General features: G+C 42.7%; 1 protein-coding gene across 1 annotated transcript in view; it reads right to left on the reverse strand.

The window, feature by feature from the left end:
* Window positions 1–15,787: 15,787 nt before the first annotated feature.
* The window catches only part of SLC7A11 (solute carrier family 7 member 11), a 61,633-nt gene continuing 60,538 nt past the window's right edge, over window positions 15,788–16,882 (reverse strand). Inside the window, exon 12 of the mRNA XM_054202753.1 lies at window positions 15,788–16,217. Within this exon, the coding sequence (XP_054058728.1) occupies window positions 16,150–16,217 (68 nt within the window). The 3' untranslated portion in view covers window positions 15,788–16,149. The remainder of the gene's footprint in view (window positions 16,218–16,882) is intronic.

The following is a 16,882-nucleotide window of genomic DNA, read 5'->3' on the forward strand; positions in this document are numbered from 1 at the left end:
TAGGCCCCCTTAAGATACTGGTAGGCCACTATAAGGTCTCCTCAGAGTCTTCTTTTCTCCAGGCAGCTGCACTACATAAATATGTATGTGTGCATAAGTGAGAGAGTGAACACACACACACACCCCAATTGCTAAATCGCACTTTTTTCATAACTTCAGTCCGAGACAAATGAAATTGCCCCCCCCCAAAAATAATGAAAGCCAAATTGATCTCCTAAGTGGATCAATAGAAGCTTAACTGAAATAGATAGGGGAGTTTATCAGACCTGATGTAGCAAAACACTAATAAGATCACTTCCAATTCACACATATAGGACTAAATTTTCATCACAAATTGATCTCATTGCCAAGGATGAATGGGAACCTTTAGTAATGGATTAGGGCTGTAGAGCATTCCTTTTCTATACAAACAGTAGATTTTCCCCTTATCCTTACCGATCACATGTTGTTAGTGCTGCCTTTCTTCTGCACAAAACAGTAGATTTCTCTCTGAAGTGCTTATTTGCTTCAGCAAACAAACTATGGGGTCAGCGTCTGCACCATTTTGCACCAGATGGTACCCGGGAGAAAGGCGATGGGAGTCAAAACCCACTTCTGGCCACGAATGCAAAAGCGTCCCCCCCAGAGCGACCCCCTCCTGCAGTCCCCACCGCAGGGGTCTGGGTGGAGCGGAGCAGCCTCAGGAGAAGGGACGGGATGTCCCAGCAGCTCTGCAGAAGAGGGACGGTTGGAACCGGAGTCTCCCATGGCTGGTGCTGACCACTGGGTATTCGGCACCTTCTCCTTTAAATTTTCTGTTTTGAGGTTGCCTGCAAGAAGGAAAAAAACGACTTTTTCCCTAATTCCTTGGCTATGAGATCTGCAAAAGCGGGTCACTCCCTCTGCCCCAGGGACGGGCACCAAGCCACTTTTTAAAGTGGGGCTGCAGCCCCCCAGCCTTCTCTGCATCCCCCCCACCCCGGCTACCGCGATGCTTTCCTCCCTCAGCACGTTATCTGCTCACCCAGGCGTATGTCCTGCTGGTTGGATGGATCAGCTCATTGGGTTTATCGCTTCTACTTCAAAGAGGGGGCTTTACCTCATCTATTTGCAGCTGCCCTGGAGTCCGAGGTGCAGCTTAGATTCTTCCGTAGCCTAAGGCTGTTCCTCCATGGTCAATGGGGAAAAACAGACTCCTCCAGAGGGAGGGATAAGAAAACCCACCGTTCTCGAATGGCCGTGAGCCAAGATGTCTCAAGGAGTATCGGTGTGAAGGGCGGCAAAGTCCAACAGTGCCGGAGACACACGAAAGTACAACTCCACTAAAAGCAGAAGGCAGGAGGATAGAAATCCATCCCGCATATGCCAGAACAGCTCAAATCGCCCCCTGGACGGACCAGTTTCTCTCCAGTGGCTGCAGACATCTTCAACACCAGCACCGACTAAATGCTTAGTTTTCAGATGGTTAGAGGCAAAGGAAACGAATACAGCTTTGAAGATCCAGCATCCACAGCTGCCAAGTTAGCTCTTAATCTCATCCTAATTTTTTTTCCGGAAGGCTGTTCCTGCAGCTGCGATATAACTTTTTTTTTTTGCTGCAGGTTGACTCATTTGAAGGGGAAAAAAATATCGGGCAAGAGTAAGCACTCCCCTTCCCATTTTTAGTTATATATATGTAAATAAATGTATTCAAAAAGGAGACAACCTTGCACAGCTTCACCTTTGTCTGTCTGTCTCCTAAAATATAAAGAGAGAAAATAAAAGGAATATTTTTTTTTTTTTGGCCAAGAGAAATCTTCTTGTGCTATAGGAGATAAAAAAAAAAAAAAAAAAAAAAGGAAAATAAAGTATGTAGATGAAAAAACAAACCTGAGTTTTGACCATGTAAAGTTTTGGTAATGTTAAGCGTCACTCTCCGTACCAGCAATTTCTGACCCACTGTGTGTGGGTTACAGAGTTCTGGCGTAATCCAGCCTGAAGCTGTCGTACCATCGGTGAAGTGATACCAATCATTGCGATACGGAGACATTCAGTAAGGAGTTTGGTATGCTCCGGGATCAGAGGATCCAGAAGACTTCCAGCACCCCAGAGGGAAGATGGCTGAGTATTTATATCCCAAGGTATCACATTTAGAATAACTTTGAGGAAAAATAAAGGGATGAAATTATAACACAGCATAATAACAGGGCTTTCCTAATGTTGTTATACAGAGCAATATTTAACAGGATCATTCATGCTTTATAATTGTAGAATCACTGATATATCATTAAAAAAAAAAAAAGGAATTCATAGATAAATGCATTTAGAAAAGTATTATACCAAGGAAATGATCTCTTTGCAAGGAAACCCTGGAGCAGTGAACAAGAACAAACACTGTCTACCAAGGAAAGAAGAAAGATACTGAAGATTTCTGACAGTAGGACAACCGGAGAGCAAATGCAGGACTCTCAGCATTACCAATTACTACCAATAAACTTAATGAAAACCAGAGAGAACTGAAGAAAGATAAGGTTTCCTGGACCAGAACTTCTGAACGTGAATTGTTGTCTGAAAGAAGCATGCTGGAGGTGGCATATTGTAATAGATGGGCAAACCAACTAAAGTGGAGTTACAATCAATTTTTGAAATAACAGAAACATAAATAAAAGAGCAGCAGTATCATGATACCCATCGGACCTGAGTTTTGTTAATGAGGAGAAAAGGATTTCTGCAAAATAGGCTGTTAATGTAAAATCCATAACTGTGCCTAGGCTTCAGATAGCTGTCTCTGGAATGATAACTCCGGGTCTGCTCCTACCATTGCCAAGAATACAAGAATATAAACTGTATCCAGAGTGCAGACAATAAAAAAGCGCTTTTTTTTTCTTTTTTTTTATGAACAAAGTCTTTTAGTAATGGACTTGAAATGCAGGCTTTGCAGGCAAAAAATTTCCAAGCACTTTTAGAACCCAATGAACAATATACGCACTGTTCAGAGGAAAAAAAAAAGCAAATTTACGACTCCAAATAGAGTCCACAACTTCTAAATTAAGGCTTTGGAAGTTCCTCTTAAGTCTGACAATTAAGTTCAAAATATATCAAATTAGATGCTTCAAAACACCCACAACCAAAATCTGTTGCTGTCTTTTAATATTTTTTTTTTTATTATTTCAAAGGCATAATTGTAACTGAAGCACTTTGTGCGTTCCCTGTCCATTATCATTTGAACCCAACTGTTTGGAATAGGTGCCCTAGCACAACAGAAACAATATTGTGTGCCTCTCTTAATCAACTATCACAACTGTTTTATAGATACAATTCCTCAGTTGTAGACTAAAGAATTCAAAACAGTATTTCTCGGATACACTTGACTCTCAGGGAGCCACAATCTGTTAGTAGACACAATATCAGCGAAAAATAAAAAAACAAGATGCAGCTGTCAAAACAATCATTGAAAAAATGCTTTGACCATGTATTAGTAACAAACCGCATCAAGAAATTAAATTGTATTAGATGCACAAGTGCTGGGGACAGGATGGGGAGCCACAGATCTTACCAGGCGAAATCTTTATGGTGAAGAAAGGCAGGAGAGAAGCACCTTCAAACAAGGAAGGCGCTTTTACAAGTGAAGAGAGAGGCGATTTGTGTGCCTCTTCGGAAGCAGCTGCAGAGGAACGTGGTCTTGGGCCATGTGTCACCTTTGTCATCGGAACTCGGCAGGACGGGATTTGTGCTGTTGCCTGCTGGGGGTTCATGTCCACCTGTGAGGGCTTCTTTCTTCAGCTCTTGCCTGAACGTTTCACAGGATGAAGCGACCGGCTCCGGTCACAGCTGTGGGCAGAGGGACCTGCTGTGGACCGACACATCGTGAAGTTCTGCTCAGCCATTTCGGAGTCTGAATAAGAACGTTTTGGTGGGAAGGTTTTAGTGGGAACTCGTTAACACTTGGTTATTTCTTTGAAGTGCTTCGCATATGGCAGAGCTATCTGTTAGTCGTCTCTCCCTTAGCCAGGGCCAAACTCGCATCTATTACACAAGGTGTTAAAAAGTATTGCTGCTTCTCGTTGGAAATATGTGGTGAGTCCTAATGATTTGTTCTGACCTGGAAGAAAATTAAAGTGAAAGAAACCAAAACGGAAACAAAAACCAACCCCAAACCCCCAAACTACTATTCTTTAAACTACAGAGTCACAGCGTAAGCAAGAATGACTATCTAACTTTCTTCCTACATAGGTTCAAAATGGGAGAGAGAGCACATTTTTTGAGGCTGTTTTCCTCACACCCTAGTCCAGATGCTGTTGCTGGCTCAAGGACTCCTTTTCCCCCTCCAGTCACAGGGAGGTGAGCCAGGGAAGCTCTCTTTCTCCCTCTTTCTGGTACTTTTTTGTTCCCAGAAGAAAAGCCACAGGCAGGGACAGGACACTGCATTATATGGACCTTTGTTCTCGGCCGATACAGCAACTTCTATATTCATAGACCTCTATCATCGACTTAGATTATTGAGAGGGGGAAAAAAAGGAAAAAAAAAAAGAGTTTAGGTTGCACAGAACACACAGAAACTCCTGGGTCTCAACTTCTGGCTTGTTTTGGGCCCATCTGGTGGCTGGAGGCTCTTGGGACACACACATAGAGCCAAACCAGGCCTCGTAGTGGAAGTCGCCCAAACTCAAATACGCTTGTTGCCTGAACATAAATAGAGGAAAAAATACAGAAGGTAAATCAGAGAACTTGAAAGGTTTATATGCATCTTCATTTTATATTCGTACAAATGAATGCCAGAACAGCTTCGACCTCATTTCAGCTCTGTCCTAGGCAATATAGCTTGTCCCAGGCATCTTTTACCTGCCCTCAGGTTTCATCCATCAGCCATCGCGTTTCTCTGCCAAGAAGAGATATGTCTGTCTCTCTGGCACCCTCCTTTAAGAGGACTTGAAGCCTACAGTTCCCTCTTCAAGTCACCGTGACTTGAAATTCACGGGGACAAAACTTTGCCCGTTCTTTCTTACAGGCAATGACTCCGTCAGCATATTGCCCTGATCCTCAATTTAGCCTGTCTCCCTACTGTTAACTTTCTTCTTTTCTCCAGCCTCCTAAAATAAGCCAACTTTTGCAACTGCCCTCAGGAAATGAGGCTGGTTGGGTTTGGTGGGTTTTTTTGAGGTGTGCTTGCCTCTCCAGGGAGTTGAATTAATTATCCCCCACGGAGACAGGAGCACAGAAAATACACACAACACTGGCGGCACTGATATGTTCAGGATTGGGGCCTATTTCTTTTATACGTCCTATTGTAACTCTATATAAAAAGACTTTGTGGTTTGCAAGCTTCCAGTAGCTTACTTTTGTCACAAACGCCGGTTTCTGGGTGGGCTCTCAAAAGCCACCTGTTTCCCCCTGGAATTTGTTCTCATTAAATTGAGGGATCCCCCCTGGGCACCGCAAGAGCCAAGCGCCGCGGGTCATGGCCACCGCTCCGCGGGGGCTGGTGGCTTTACCAGCCACCTTCCTTCTTGCCGCTGATGCTCTGCAACTCATCCCTCCTGGTTCCTCCACCCGGCCAGGAAAAAAAAACAATCCAGCCAAATTTCCCCATGGTGGCAGCACCTGAAAGGCTGGTGCTCGGGACACGGCCGGGGGCCAACAGCTCAGCCTCGGTACATAGAGCACCGCTCTTCTGCGCAGCTTCCACCCATAATGCTTTATTCCCTCTCTCTCACACACACACCTCTCCGCTTTTATTAGAGCGAAAAGGTTTTTATATAAGTCTGGAGGATTGGGTTTTACTTTTAAAATGTTTGCGGTAGTACTTCTGAAGCATCCCTATCATCTGGTGAAAAAGGGGAATTTAATGCAAAACCATATTTCAGTCGCTCTCCCCACGCTGCTGCTTCCCCTACAGAAATTGTTTTATTGAATCTGATTTTTTTGGAAATTAATTTGGTATTCGTGAAAGAGCTCAGATTGATAGCTTGGAAAGCGATGGCCAGGTTTCCACGCAGAACCCAGGTAGCACAAGTGATTTCAGACCCGGCAATAACTGCTGGAAGAAGCTCAGGTTTTAAAGGGGTTCAGCTGGGGTTCTGGTTCTAATCCTCAGGGAAAGGTTTCACCCATGCGCACAATGTCATGCTAGGCAGTCTTCCCGCCGACTCCCAGATTTCTTCCCAGGCTCATTTTAAAGGCTTGCCACCAGGATTGGGCTCTGTCAGCAGCAGGCTCCGCGTTTGGGGCCTTTGGGAGGCAGCGTGGTGACGGACAGTGACCAATAATATGGTCAAACAGTGGTTCAAGGAGCTGATCCAACATCAAAAAGCTGATTTATTACCTGACAGAGTCAATCTCCTCTCTCATCAGTTTAGTTAGAAAGAAAGGAAACGGCTGTATTTTAAGAGCAATGTTGAAAAATATGGTACGGATGAAATATGAAATAGAAAACTTTTTTCTTTCTTAGAGCATCAGAAAAGCCTACCTGAAGCCTTACAGTAGCACTTAATCCTCCAAAGGACTTCAAAGTTTGCAGCAGCGTTTGTATCTACCCAAGAGCTGTGCTCACACGGCCCGATGTGCACAGCCACTTTGATAGGAGTAAACACAGGTGCAAATTTGCATCAGTCAAAAAAAAAAAAATTAAAAAAAAATAATCTGTGTTATGTTCTTCCAGTAGCTCCCTTTTATTATCTTTTCCATTTCCATCTAGCTTTGTTCCAAGTTCAAAATAACAAGCCTTCACTTCATGCACAGTTGCAGTGTTTGGCAAAGCGGGGGCTGGTACGATCCCTTACCAATATAGATGTTCCACACGTAAGGAAAAGAGGGTCCGTCTTATTTTGTCTCATTTATACTGGGGGGGGTGTGTGTGTGTGGAGGGAAGAGATCCTGAAGTACTGCAGATTTATTACAGGGAGCTTGAAAGAACCTCCTAATTATTATTCACTGCTTTATAGATCATTGTTAAAAGTGTTAATTTCAATTACCTAAATGTTTTTCTGGCATGTATGTCGTGTGCAATAAAATTACTAGGGCCAGATTTACTGGTGTACACCATTTGCTGTGTGCAATTCCAGCCTCGGGTTTACGACTGCTTTGTGTTGCTGGAGTGGTGCGCTGAGCTTCCTAATGATTCTGGCTTATTGCCTTTTCCTCACACATTCTATAGCAATTTATTATTCCATGGTGGATGGTTATATGCTTTCTGCAATTTACTTTAGAAATAGTATTAAAAATGAAGTCGACATGCATTAAATAATACTTTATTGATTTTCTTAAACTCGCAACACAGGAATGCGCACCTCTGCATCGCTAGCCCTAAACCATACATACATACGTATGTATATACAGAAAACCACGTGTGTAATATGAGAGAAAGCCAGATGAAAGCCACACAAGATGAATATAAATACATCTCAAATGACACCTTGAAAAATAGCGAGGGGGAAAAAAACCACCCCAACATCATGCTGCACCAGCCTGCGTTTTGTACACAGGCACATTCATAACATGAACGAAACACAATTTCTCCAAACGAGCCGCGCTGCTACGACGGCCACACAACCTGCTCCCCAGCGAGCCCAGGAAGGGGGGACGGCCACATGCTGCCCCCGCTCTGCCCAGGGAGGTTGTTGGGCTTCAGACCCTGTTTGAAGCACCGAGTTTTGGTGCAGATGTCCATCGTCCAGAGCCAAACAGCAACAAATCAAACCCGAATCTGTGGGACTAGATTGCCTCTGATACCTGATTAGGCAGATTTTTTTCCAAAGCAGGGATGAGGGGAGCGTTTGGGTGACCGCCTAACCTTTTGACTAACGTATAATTATTTCATTTCTAAAAGCAGCAACCCTAAGTGGGCGCGGAGACTAGGTATTTTATTACCCACACGTGTCAGCTTTAGATAAAGGCTTCACATATCCATTTTGGACAGGATTTTGAAAACAATTTTTGTTTAAAATATGGGTAAAGGAATAAAAATGGGTCAAGGTGGATTCAACACAAGAGATAATTATGAGCATGAGCTACAGCCTGAAGCATTTTTTAGAGTACACATGCCGCTAGATAAATATGACACTGGTGCAGCGCTGTGTGCTATCTTCTGAGCTAGCGTGCTTTTCATCATCCAGATGCCTTTGTAGGATCTAAAGTAGGGCTGCATGAGACTTGCAGTCAAATGCAGTGCTGTCAGAAAGGCATGATCAATCATCTCTGCCGAGCTGACAGCACAGGATCTGATTTATCCCGCCTCTGACTCTTATATTTATTATAGAATCAAAGGTAGCTAGAGTTTAGCATCAGTACAAAGTGCTGGAGGTTTGTTCAATCGGGAGCTATCGCATGTGGAACAAGCATCAAATCTCCTGACATTTAATGATTCATTTTAAATATATCTGGCACACGAATTAGCAAACAGAGCTGTGAAATACTAACAGCAGCCAAAAGTAATTTATGAATATTGAATCGCACTGTGCCGTATGTCAAGTAAAAATACAGCGAGAGCTCCCTTAAAAGCTTCTTTGCCTGTCCCAGCTTTCTGGTAATCAGAACACCTGAGAGAGCTATACTGAATGCAATGCGTCAAACATGGAAGAAAAATAAAAAATAAAAAAAAAAAGAAAAGAGAAAACAAATCCAGAAAACACAAACCGTCCCCCTGGAAATGGATAGCAGAAGCTGTTGGTAGTTGAAAACATGCAAGTAATTAAGTATATATAGATGGCTAATCAAAAATTTCACTGCTGTGCACATAGTCTTTCAGTTTGTCCAAATCTATCAATAACCCCACGGAGCCTTCATAACCCTCCGGCAGGGTTTGTCGTGTGTCCACATTTCCTAGCACAAGTTGGCCGTGTCAGGACCTCTAACGGGGCGTTGGAGCGCAAGTGCAAGGATTCTATCAGAACACTGCAGCGCAACCGAGATACCCCAGAGGAGGCGAGTATTTGATGTGATAAGCTTTAAGATCCTCCGGCTGCAATCCGCAAACAAAACTATACGAGCCTGTAAGGGAGGAGCTGTTTGGAAAGGCTTTAGATCCTTACGTGACCATAGCTCGCAATCGTGTTACTTTTAAAAAGTAGTTACAGCCTGGAAAACTGGTTTGCTATGACATGACAGTTTTCAGATGAGGAAAAATATGAGACTTAAAAAAAAAAAAATTGAAAGTGGGTGGTCAAGAATAGCACCCAGCTTAAAATTAAATACAGATGTCTCAAAAAGCTGGCTTGCAGAAGAGACACTGGAAGGAAATGCTTTCAGTGAAAAGCTATTTGTAACCTTCAGTCAGGGTGAATGTAGGAGAAAGCACCTGGGAAACGCTGAGAATCATCATCTGCCTAGGAGTTCGTATTTATGCCTCTAAGGTTTTTCCCATTTTCGCCCAGAAATTTTGCCAAGTGCGGCAAAACGCACGCATACACACAGCCTAAAACACCTCAGGCTTTGCAGATGATGTTTCCCAGCTGCGTCACAAGCCCTTTTGAAAGCCCCCTTCCACTGGAAGCCAGAGATCCTGCCTTGATGCTTCTGAACAGCTTGATACGCAGGCACCGTGAAAGCCCAAGTTCTCATGAAGACTTACTCGTCTGAACAAGTCTGTCCACTATGCTATGCATATTCATTGATTAGTATCCTTAGAAATCAGCTGGATGTCATAATTAAGACAAGCCAGCATTGCTAGCAGCAAATTATACATGTCCTTTAGATCCAATTACGCCGTAATGACCGAGTGGCAAAGAGATATTGGCAGCTAAAACTGCCTCAAATGGCTTTCTTGAGGCAGAGCCAGCGGTACGGGGCAAAATTGGAAAACTGTCCCGTAACATTTAAACTCCTCATAACAAACAAGGAGGGGGAAAAGAAAATAATAACCCAAACCCAACAAAATTCCTGGGTAACATTTTTATAAAACATTGTAAATACGAAGGGTGATGGCAAAAGCCAGCTATTTTATAAAACCTGGGACTCCACCATCCCTGGAACAGAAGCAGCTCCGGGCCCAGCGAGGCACCTGCCTGCGGCTACAGACGCTTGTTAACATCCAAAGCACTGGCTCCAGGGGGTGAGGTGCACCCCAAAGGAAGGGATGGCATTTCCCTTTCCAAGGAGAATTCCTGGGAGCAGAAAAAGGCCTGCAGAAAAACTTAGCAGCGGGAAAGTTTTGTAGCTCTGCGTTGTGAGAAGGGAAAGACCTACAGAAGCCTCGAACCGATTGTAGCCACAGCGCTTTTATGACCATGTTGGATCATCACCAATATGATACTTAGAAAAATATCAAAGCTTTGGTTTAGATCACAACACCGCAGACATTCTTGTTACAGGGAATGTAAAGAGGATCCAAACTCCCTCTTTATAAAGTCAAGCCTTTGTTGAAAAAGGTGTTTTATCCATTTGGGTCCTTGCACTTCAAGGAAAAAAATATTTCAAAAGTTCCTCTGAATAAAAAGGAAACAAGAAAGCAAATGTAAACAGAATTGGCGTGTCAATTGCAGACATGGTCCCCAGCAGTTCCTTGGCAAAAAGACAATAACAGAAATCAAATTAAACATGGACTAACATGCAAGAAAAACATAGGCTTCTGAAGACTAGCAGGAAATTCGACAGGTTGCCAAATTTCAATGGGTCACCAGTAGGTGTTTAAAGGCAAGGAGACTTTCCTGAGTTACTCCAGATTTACCACCGCAGAGAACTGGATAAAAGAGTGCAGGGGGGATGCCCGAGGGGAAAAAAAACCCCACAACAGCCATCTTCTGCAGACAAGAGCTCTCTCTGGGCACAGGGATACCTCCACTCTGCCATCTCCCTTTGGCAGCACCCGCCTTCCCTGGGGCCTGATCCTGCCAGGGGGGACAGCCAGGCTGAGGGCAGTCCGTAGCACCTCAGGTGGAACACAAGCTGGCACGGGCACAAGCAGACTTTCTCAGGATGGTTGTCCTCACTCCTGTTATGAGATTTGCACAAAAACACCTTTACGGACTATATATAGAGCATGACTCAGCTTAAGAGAGCAAGCCGGTTCGTATGTCTGAAGGTCCAGTGATGCCCCTGAACTGGCGCTTGGTACTGGCCCTATCTGTGCCCACAGCCATACAGACGTGGCCGTCACTGCGGAAAAGCCCCCAGCGTTGGGAAACAGGCCTATAACCAAAGAGGGGTTATCACACATTGTCCTGCATGTCCCCCTGACCACTCCTTCCTGCGTTCAAAACGCCAAACTTTGTCATTCACACCCTTCCCAGAGATAAATACAAGACTTTCTGCACCGGATTTCAGTGTGTTCCCCGCTACTGGCTCTGCTATACGAGCCATCTGGGCTCTGCTGGTCATTAAACACAACATTTGATAGCCATATATATGGAAAAAAACAAATATCTGCTTCCTCCTGAAGAAAGATCAACATTCATTTTTCTAAGACCTATACTGATTAAAATCTGTTGGGATCCTGATATACATCTAATGCTTCAACCAAAAATTCTGGAAGTACTGAACATTATGGAAAGTCCTTTCCACCTTCTTGCATCAACACAATTAGCTACCTACCTTGTGGATATAGGTAACTTCTATCTTTTTCTGTAGAATAATGTTTGAAAAATATTCTTAAATTGAAGGCTGATTTTCCTCTGAAAACCAAAAAGCGGGAGCATTCACATTCAGCCAAAGTGTTATATTTATATATGCTTGAAAGCAAAGATTTTCGGTTTGGTTTGGTTTGAATTCAGATGGGTAAATCTGGAAAAACGCAGTGTGTTCTAGTCAAAATAAAAGTCTATTATAGTTGAAATTAAGTAATTCTTAGAGGGTAATTTTGATCCTCAGTGTCAATCAGTGCAGAACATAAGGGCTATCAGTGATTTTTTTTATACTGTCCGCAGTAACTTACGGCTCATTTCACCCCCGCTCAGCTATCTAACAGGTTAAGCATGCCTGAGCTAGTCCTTCAAGAAAAACAGAGCTGTGAGCAATTCCAGAGATCAGTTCATCTCGCCTACCTTAAATACCTGTCTTAACACGGGAGGCATCACATCCTGGGGCAGCTTAGTTTTCTCAGGCTTGTCTTTCTCTAAGCCAGCTTGGCCCTTGGTTTATGATGTCAATCAGATGCGTGTTTATATCAAATCAGGCTAAATGCCTTTGTTACAGTACAAGACAACTTTTGAAATGCACAAGCGAGAGTAAAAATAAGCACGAATTTCTAAGTCAAGTGAAAAACGTACTGAAAATTGAAAATTGTGGCATAAAAGTTATAAGAGTTGCTTCATTTTTGAATGGCTTTTCCAAAAATACTTAGACATTTTCTCATAAAAACATAATTTTAACACATTATGGCAATATATACAAATGCATAAATATACAAACTCCCATAAGATATTAGATGTTTGACTGATGAAGCAGCAGCTCTGAGCTACCTACCTCTCTCCGCTGCGGCGAGGCTCCCGAGCCAGCTCCTCAAACACCGTGATTGATGGCGCGGTATTTTAAGGCAGACCCAAATCAATGCAGGTTAACTTAAAACACTACACAGCAAACTGCCGCAGGCCTGGGAGCAGATTGACAAGGCAAGGAGCTGGGGACAGGCATGGCACTAAAGCATCTCTGCTCCCCGGCCACAGCTGGAGGCCACCGTGTCCCTGGGAAGGTGCTGCCCGTCAGCGGCGTATTGGCACTACTGCTTCACAAACCCCACGCCGTCGCGACAAAAAGCACCCCTAAAAACTTTGCAGCTGCCAGTCACATCAAAGACCTCCGTGTATTTTGTCTTGTATCAAAAATGTCCGCATACAAGGGTGCCCAAAGCGCACGATACCTGTGAAAAGCTCCGTAGGGTGGATCTGGCAGTACTTCACACAACATACACAATCCAGATTTTATCAGACCACAGGCACCTTGTTTAAAAAATGAGATTCTCTCTCACAAGCTTTGATTCCTGTGTATAAAAGAGGAGCAGAAACGAATCGTGAAAACCCCAGGTCATGACAAGGAACGTATTGCTCGTGTAGGGAAGGAAGAAGGGACCCTCTGGCTCCCATCCGATAGCCCCTTGAAAGCCACGGCACACTCCTGGGCTGGGAGGGGACGGCAGGGACAGACCTGCAGCAGGTAGCACCAGAGAAAAGGTCGGCCACGCTGTGCCCATGCTGAGCTGGGAGCAGACTTCAGATATCAAAACGTGCCCCTTTGATAAAATTATGCCTTAGGCCACACAGCAGCCCAGATCAGGAGGCTCAAAGACAGGTCAGCATCTCTGGAGGCTTCAGATGCTGAGCTGTTTCTCTAAGAGGGGTTGTACTGAGCCTTGTCAGGATTTGCTACTCACATAAAATGCTCATTTCTCTTGCCTTTGCTGCCACTTCTGCCTACGGCCCGGAAGACCAACAAGGTCAAAGAAGAAAAACAGCAGCACCCACCTAAAGAGAAAGAAATAAATGTTTTGACAGAGTCTAGTTGATAAAAAGGTCCAATGGGGGAGGGAAGACAAAAACATTAAGGATCACTAAAATTCTCCACAGAAGATTCTCTCATTGGTCTGACTACTACAGGACCTACTAAGAAAAATTACTTATAAAGTTTATCCTTTATTCTAGAATTATTTCCTTCATGACTTGGAAGACAATAATTTTAAAAAGTCTCAAAAAATAACACAATGCTTTTAAAAAATTTTTTTGTAACCTGTTTTTCCTCCATTTGTGAGGATGTGCATCACTTCCAGGTGCAACAAAAGTCCTTAATACTGACTTTTATAACACACTGGAAACCCAATTACAGTGTTTTGTGTCGTGATTGTATGTGCTAAAGAAACCCAGCCTGAAATTAGAATCCCTGTGCGTTTTCCAAAAAAACAGGTTTTTATTTTGCAGGTACTTTTTTTTTTCTTTTCCTTCCTAAAATATACAACTTCACAGTCAATGAGTCACAGGATTTCCCTTGGGACAAATGAACCCTTTACATGAAATAAGCCTAGTAAAATGTGGTCATTGAAACAGGTTTCAGAAACATTTCTAAACTTTAAAGTCCACGACGGGAAAATAAAACAACATGCAGTTATATTTACAGATCCCATTTATTTCCACAAGTTAACACTGCTTACATTTAAACTTTGGAGGAATGTGGCACAATAGGAGTGAATTCATGGAATGAAACGGTTGGTGCTGAAAACCTGGCATCCGCACCATCAGTGTTCCGGAGGTTTTGCACCCATGCACCGAGCATCCATTAGCAGAGGAGCGCCTTAGGTGCACTCCTGGAGGGCGCCAGGCAATTTATTTTTATTAGAGGGAAAAAAAAAAAAAAAAAAAAAAGGAGTTTGTGTACTCTGCAGATGCTCCACGATGACACAGGCCAAACCCTGGTGAACTGGGATGGCAGGAGGTGGCCTCAAAAGCAGAGCTCTGACCCAAATGTAAACACTAATTAAACACATGCACTGTCAACGTAAGTGTCTCCCTCAAAACGTTTGCCTCAAAGAGTTTCAAATAACACTTTGCTACTGTAAACAGAAAACACTTAAAGAAGAAAAATTGTTTGCAAAATGTTTTCTGTCTTAAATTATTGCTCTTCTACATAATGAGTTACTCACGTTTCCCTACTTCTATGAAATCCCACCGTAGAAATAAAAGAAAGAAAAACATGTATAAATTTAAGACATTTTACCGTACACCCTTGAAAGGGTAGACATTCTGGATATATACAACACATATACAACACACAGTCTCCCTTTACCATAGTGGTCTGGCTACTAGTTGTGCTTCTCTCCCAATTTAGGAAGTTTAACGTTGCTTAGTTCCATAAAAGTTTTCATGAAACACATGACTTGCTGATAGCAAACAGCTCAAAAAGTAGTGCATTCAATAGTTAAGCATTGTATTCTTAACGGAGTCATAACAAACCTTAATCTTAAGGTTGAGTAGTCTTACACTAAAAATATAAAACTGAACTTCCAAGCGTTAAAAAATTTATCTACAACTATCTTTAAAAAAAGGGCAAAACTTCAGCTCATATTTGAGCCAAATCTCAGCTCAAACATCATTCTGAAGATGAATTTCATTTGATTTTACCAATTTTGATGGCCTTTCTCTGTTTCTGCTAAAATAAAACCGGGAAGAAGACATTGGCAGAGCACCTTTTCCTTGGTGTTTCAAAGCCCAGTTAATTGGAGAGCGCTTGAATGAAAAGCCCACAGATTAGGCACATATCCTACCCAAATCAACAAACCTGTTGTAGCTTGCCTTATACCCTATTCATAAAAAGGTATTGCATTTATTGCCACGTCTATACAGTATTCCCACCAGTGACTATTTTTCATTTCTGCCCGCCAGCAATGATATAAAACTTTAAAATCAGGAATTGCCTGACTGGTAACTGCAGGTCCGTATTCTTCCAGATAGAAAATATTCACACAGCAACGGAGGTCGCATTCAAACATTTTGACTCATTTGAAGGTGATTACTCAGTTGCTGTATAGCCTATAAATATGTACACAGAGAAACATCCGTAAAAAACAGTAATCATTTCCAGACTGGTAGAAATTTTAACATGTATGAAATCACTGCTCCCAGGGTAAAATCCTCCTGCCCTGCTGGCAGAAATGTTAATTCTCAGAAGATGTTTCTATCGGCTATAGTACAATAACTCTGGAATGAAGAAACCTTGAACTTGACACCACAAAGGTGTGGAAAACACATTGTGCTTCTGCATCCGTGTGCTGGTGCTCCCAGCGAGCCAAAAGAAGTCAAATCTGGCTGCCAAACGGAGTGACGGGAAGAACATTAGTAAGTGAAACTCAGCAGCTTTATCTCACCCTTTCTCTGGTGAGAGTTGGGTCCTTCAGGGACAGCAAGCAGGATACATTCTTCACAGTACACCCGACTATTACTTACGCATCGCTTAAACCTATTCGCAGTGAAAACGCAACCAAAAATCCTAGTTTGACAAATCTACAGTTTGTTAAAATATGACACTGGAACAAAAGAGATAGTGAAGAGATGAGTTCCCTCATAGCACAAGTTCTGGCTTTCTACACATAAACCATCCACATTAAAACAAAAATTTTGCAACGTCGTAAAATACAGTTCTGGTAACTGACTCGCTCGGTATCCATCTCAGCTGTGACTTGTTCCTCCGGTTCGCAGAACGTTAGGTAGGGGGAGAAGTCTCCCTACGCTTCTTGCTCAGGTTGAAATGAAACACCAAGCCAAAAGCTGTACGTGAAGATCATGATTTCTGGTCTTCCTCTGATGGGACAACTTCCAAGAGGATTTGCAATGTTACAGTTACCCTGTCTGCAAAGATAAAAGCATACACATGGGAAATTTTGGTGGGGATGGAGAAGGCAGAAGCAGCCAGGAAAATTATCTTAGCTGCTACACAGCCTGCTCACACACAAGGTTCACAGCGGTCATATACACCAGGTGCATATATCATTTAAATATCTGAGTCAATTTTATTTTTTTTTAACTATGTTTTCTTTGTCTGTGATCCAAGGCTATGCATATACAACAATAACGGAAGGGTATGGAGGTATAAACGTGTTCAATAAAGGTCTGCATGCATTTAAAGGCTACCTTAAAGCATGACCACTTTGCTCAACTGCTTAGTTTTAATGAAGTTGCAACAATGTTGAAATAAAAGCCTGAAAGAATTCAAAGAAGTTAATTCAGCTGTGCCAAGATCTGCCTAAGGAAACAGGGGGAAAAAAAAAAAAAAGGAAAGAATGATTACAAAGCTTCACAGGTCTAAGAATGTCACACATCCAAAGGAACTTCACACTGTCTTTTTGTCACTCTGGACATTTATTTCCTCCTGGTGTTTTTGCTGGTTTTCTTTTTACGGTACTGTTTCATAAATGGCAGAGTTAATTTACATATAGAATAGTAAAAGAACATTCTCTTACCACTGCTTTCGCTTGTCACTTTTTTTCTTCGTAACCCACTTTAAACAAGCAGGA

This window comes from Rissa tridactyla, chromosome 5, assembly GCF_028500815.1.
Source record: "Rissa tridactyla isolate bRisTri1 chromosome 5, bRisTri1.patW.cur.20221130, whole genome shotgun sequence".
Lineage (NCBI taxonomy): Eukaryota > Metazoa > Chordata > Aves > Charadriiformes > Laridae > Rissa > Rissa tridactyla.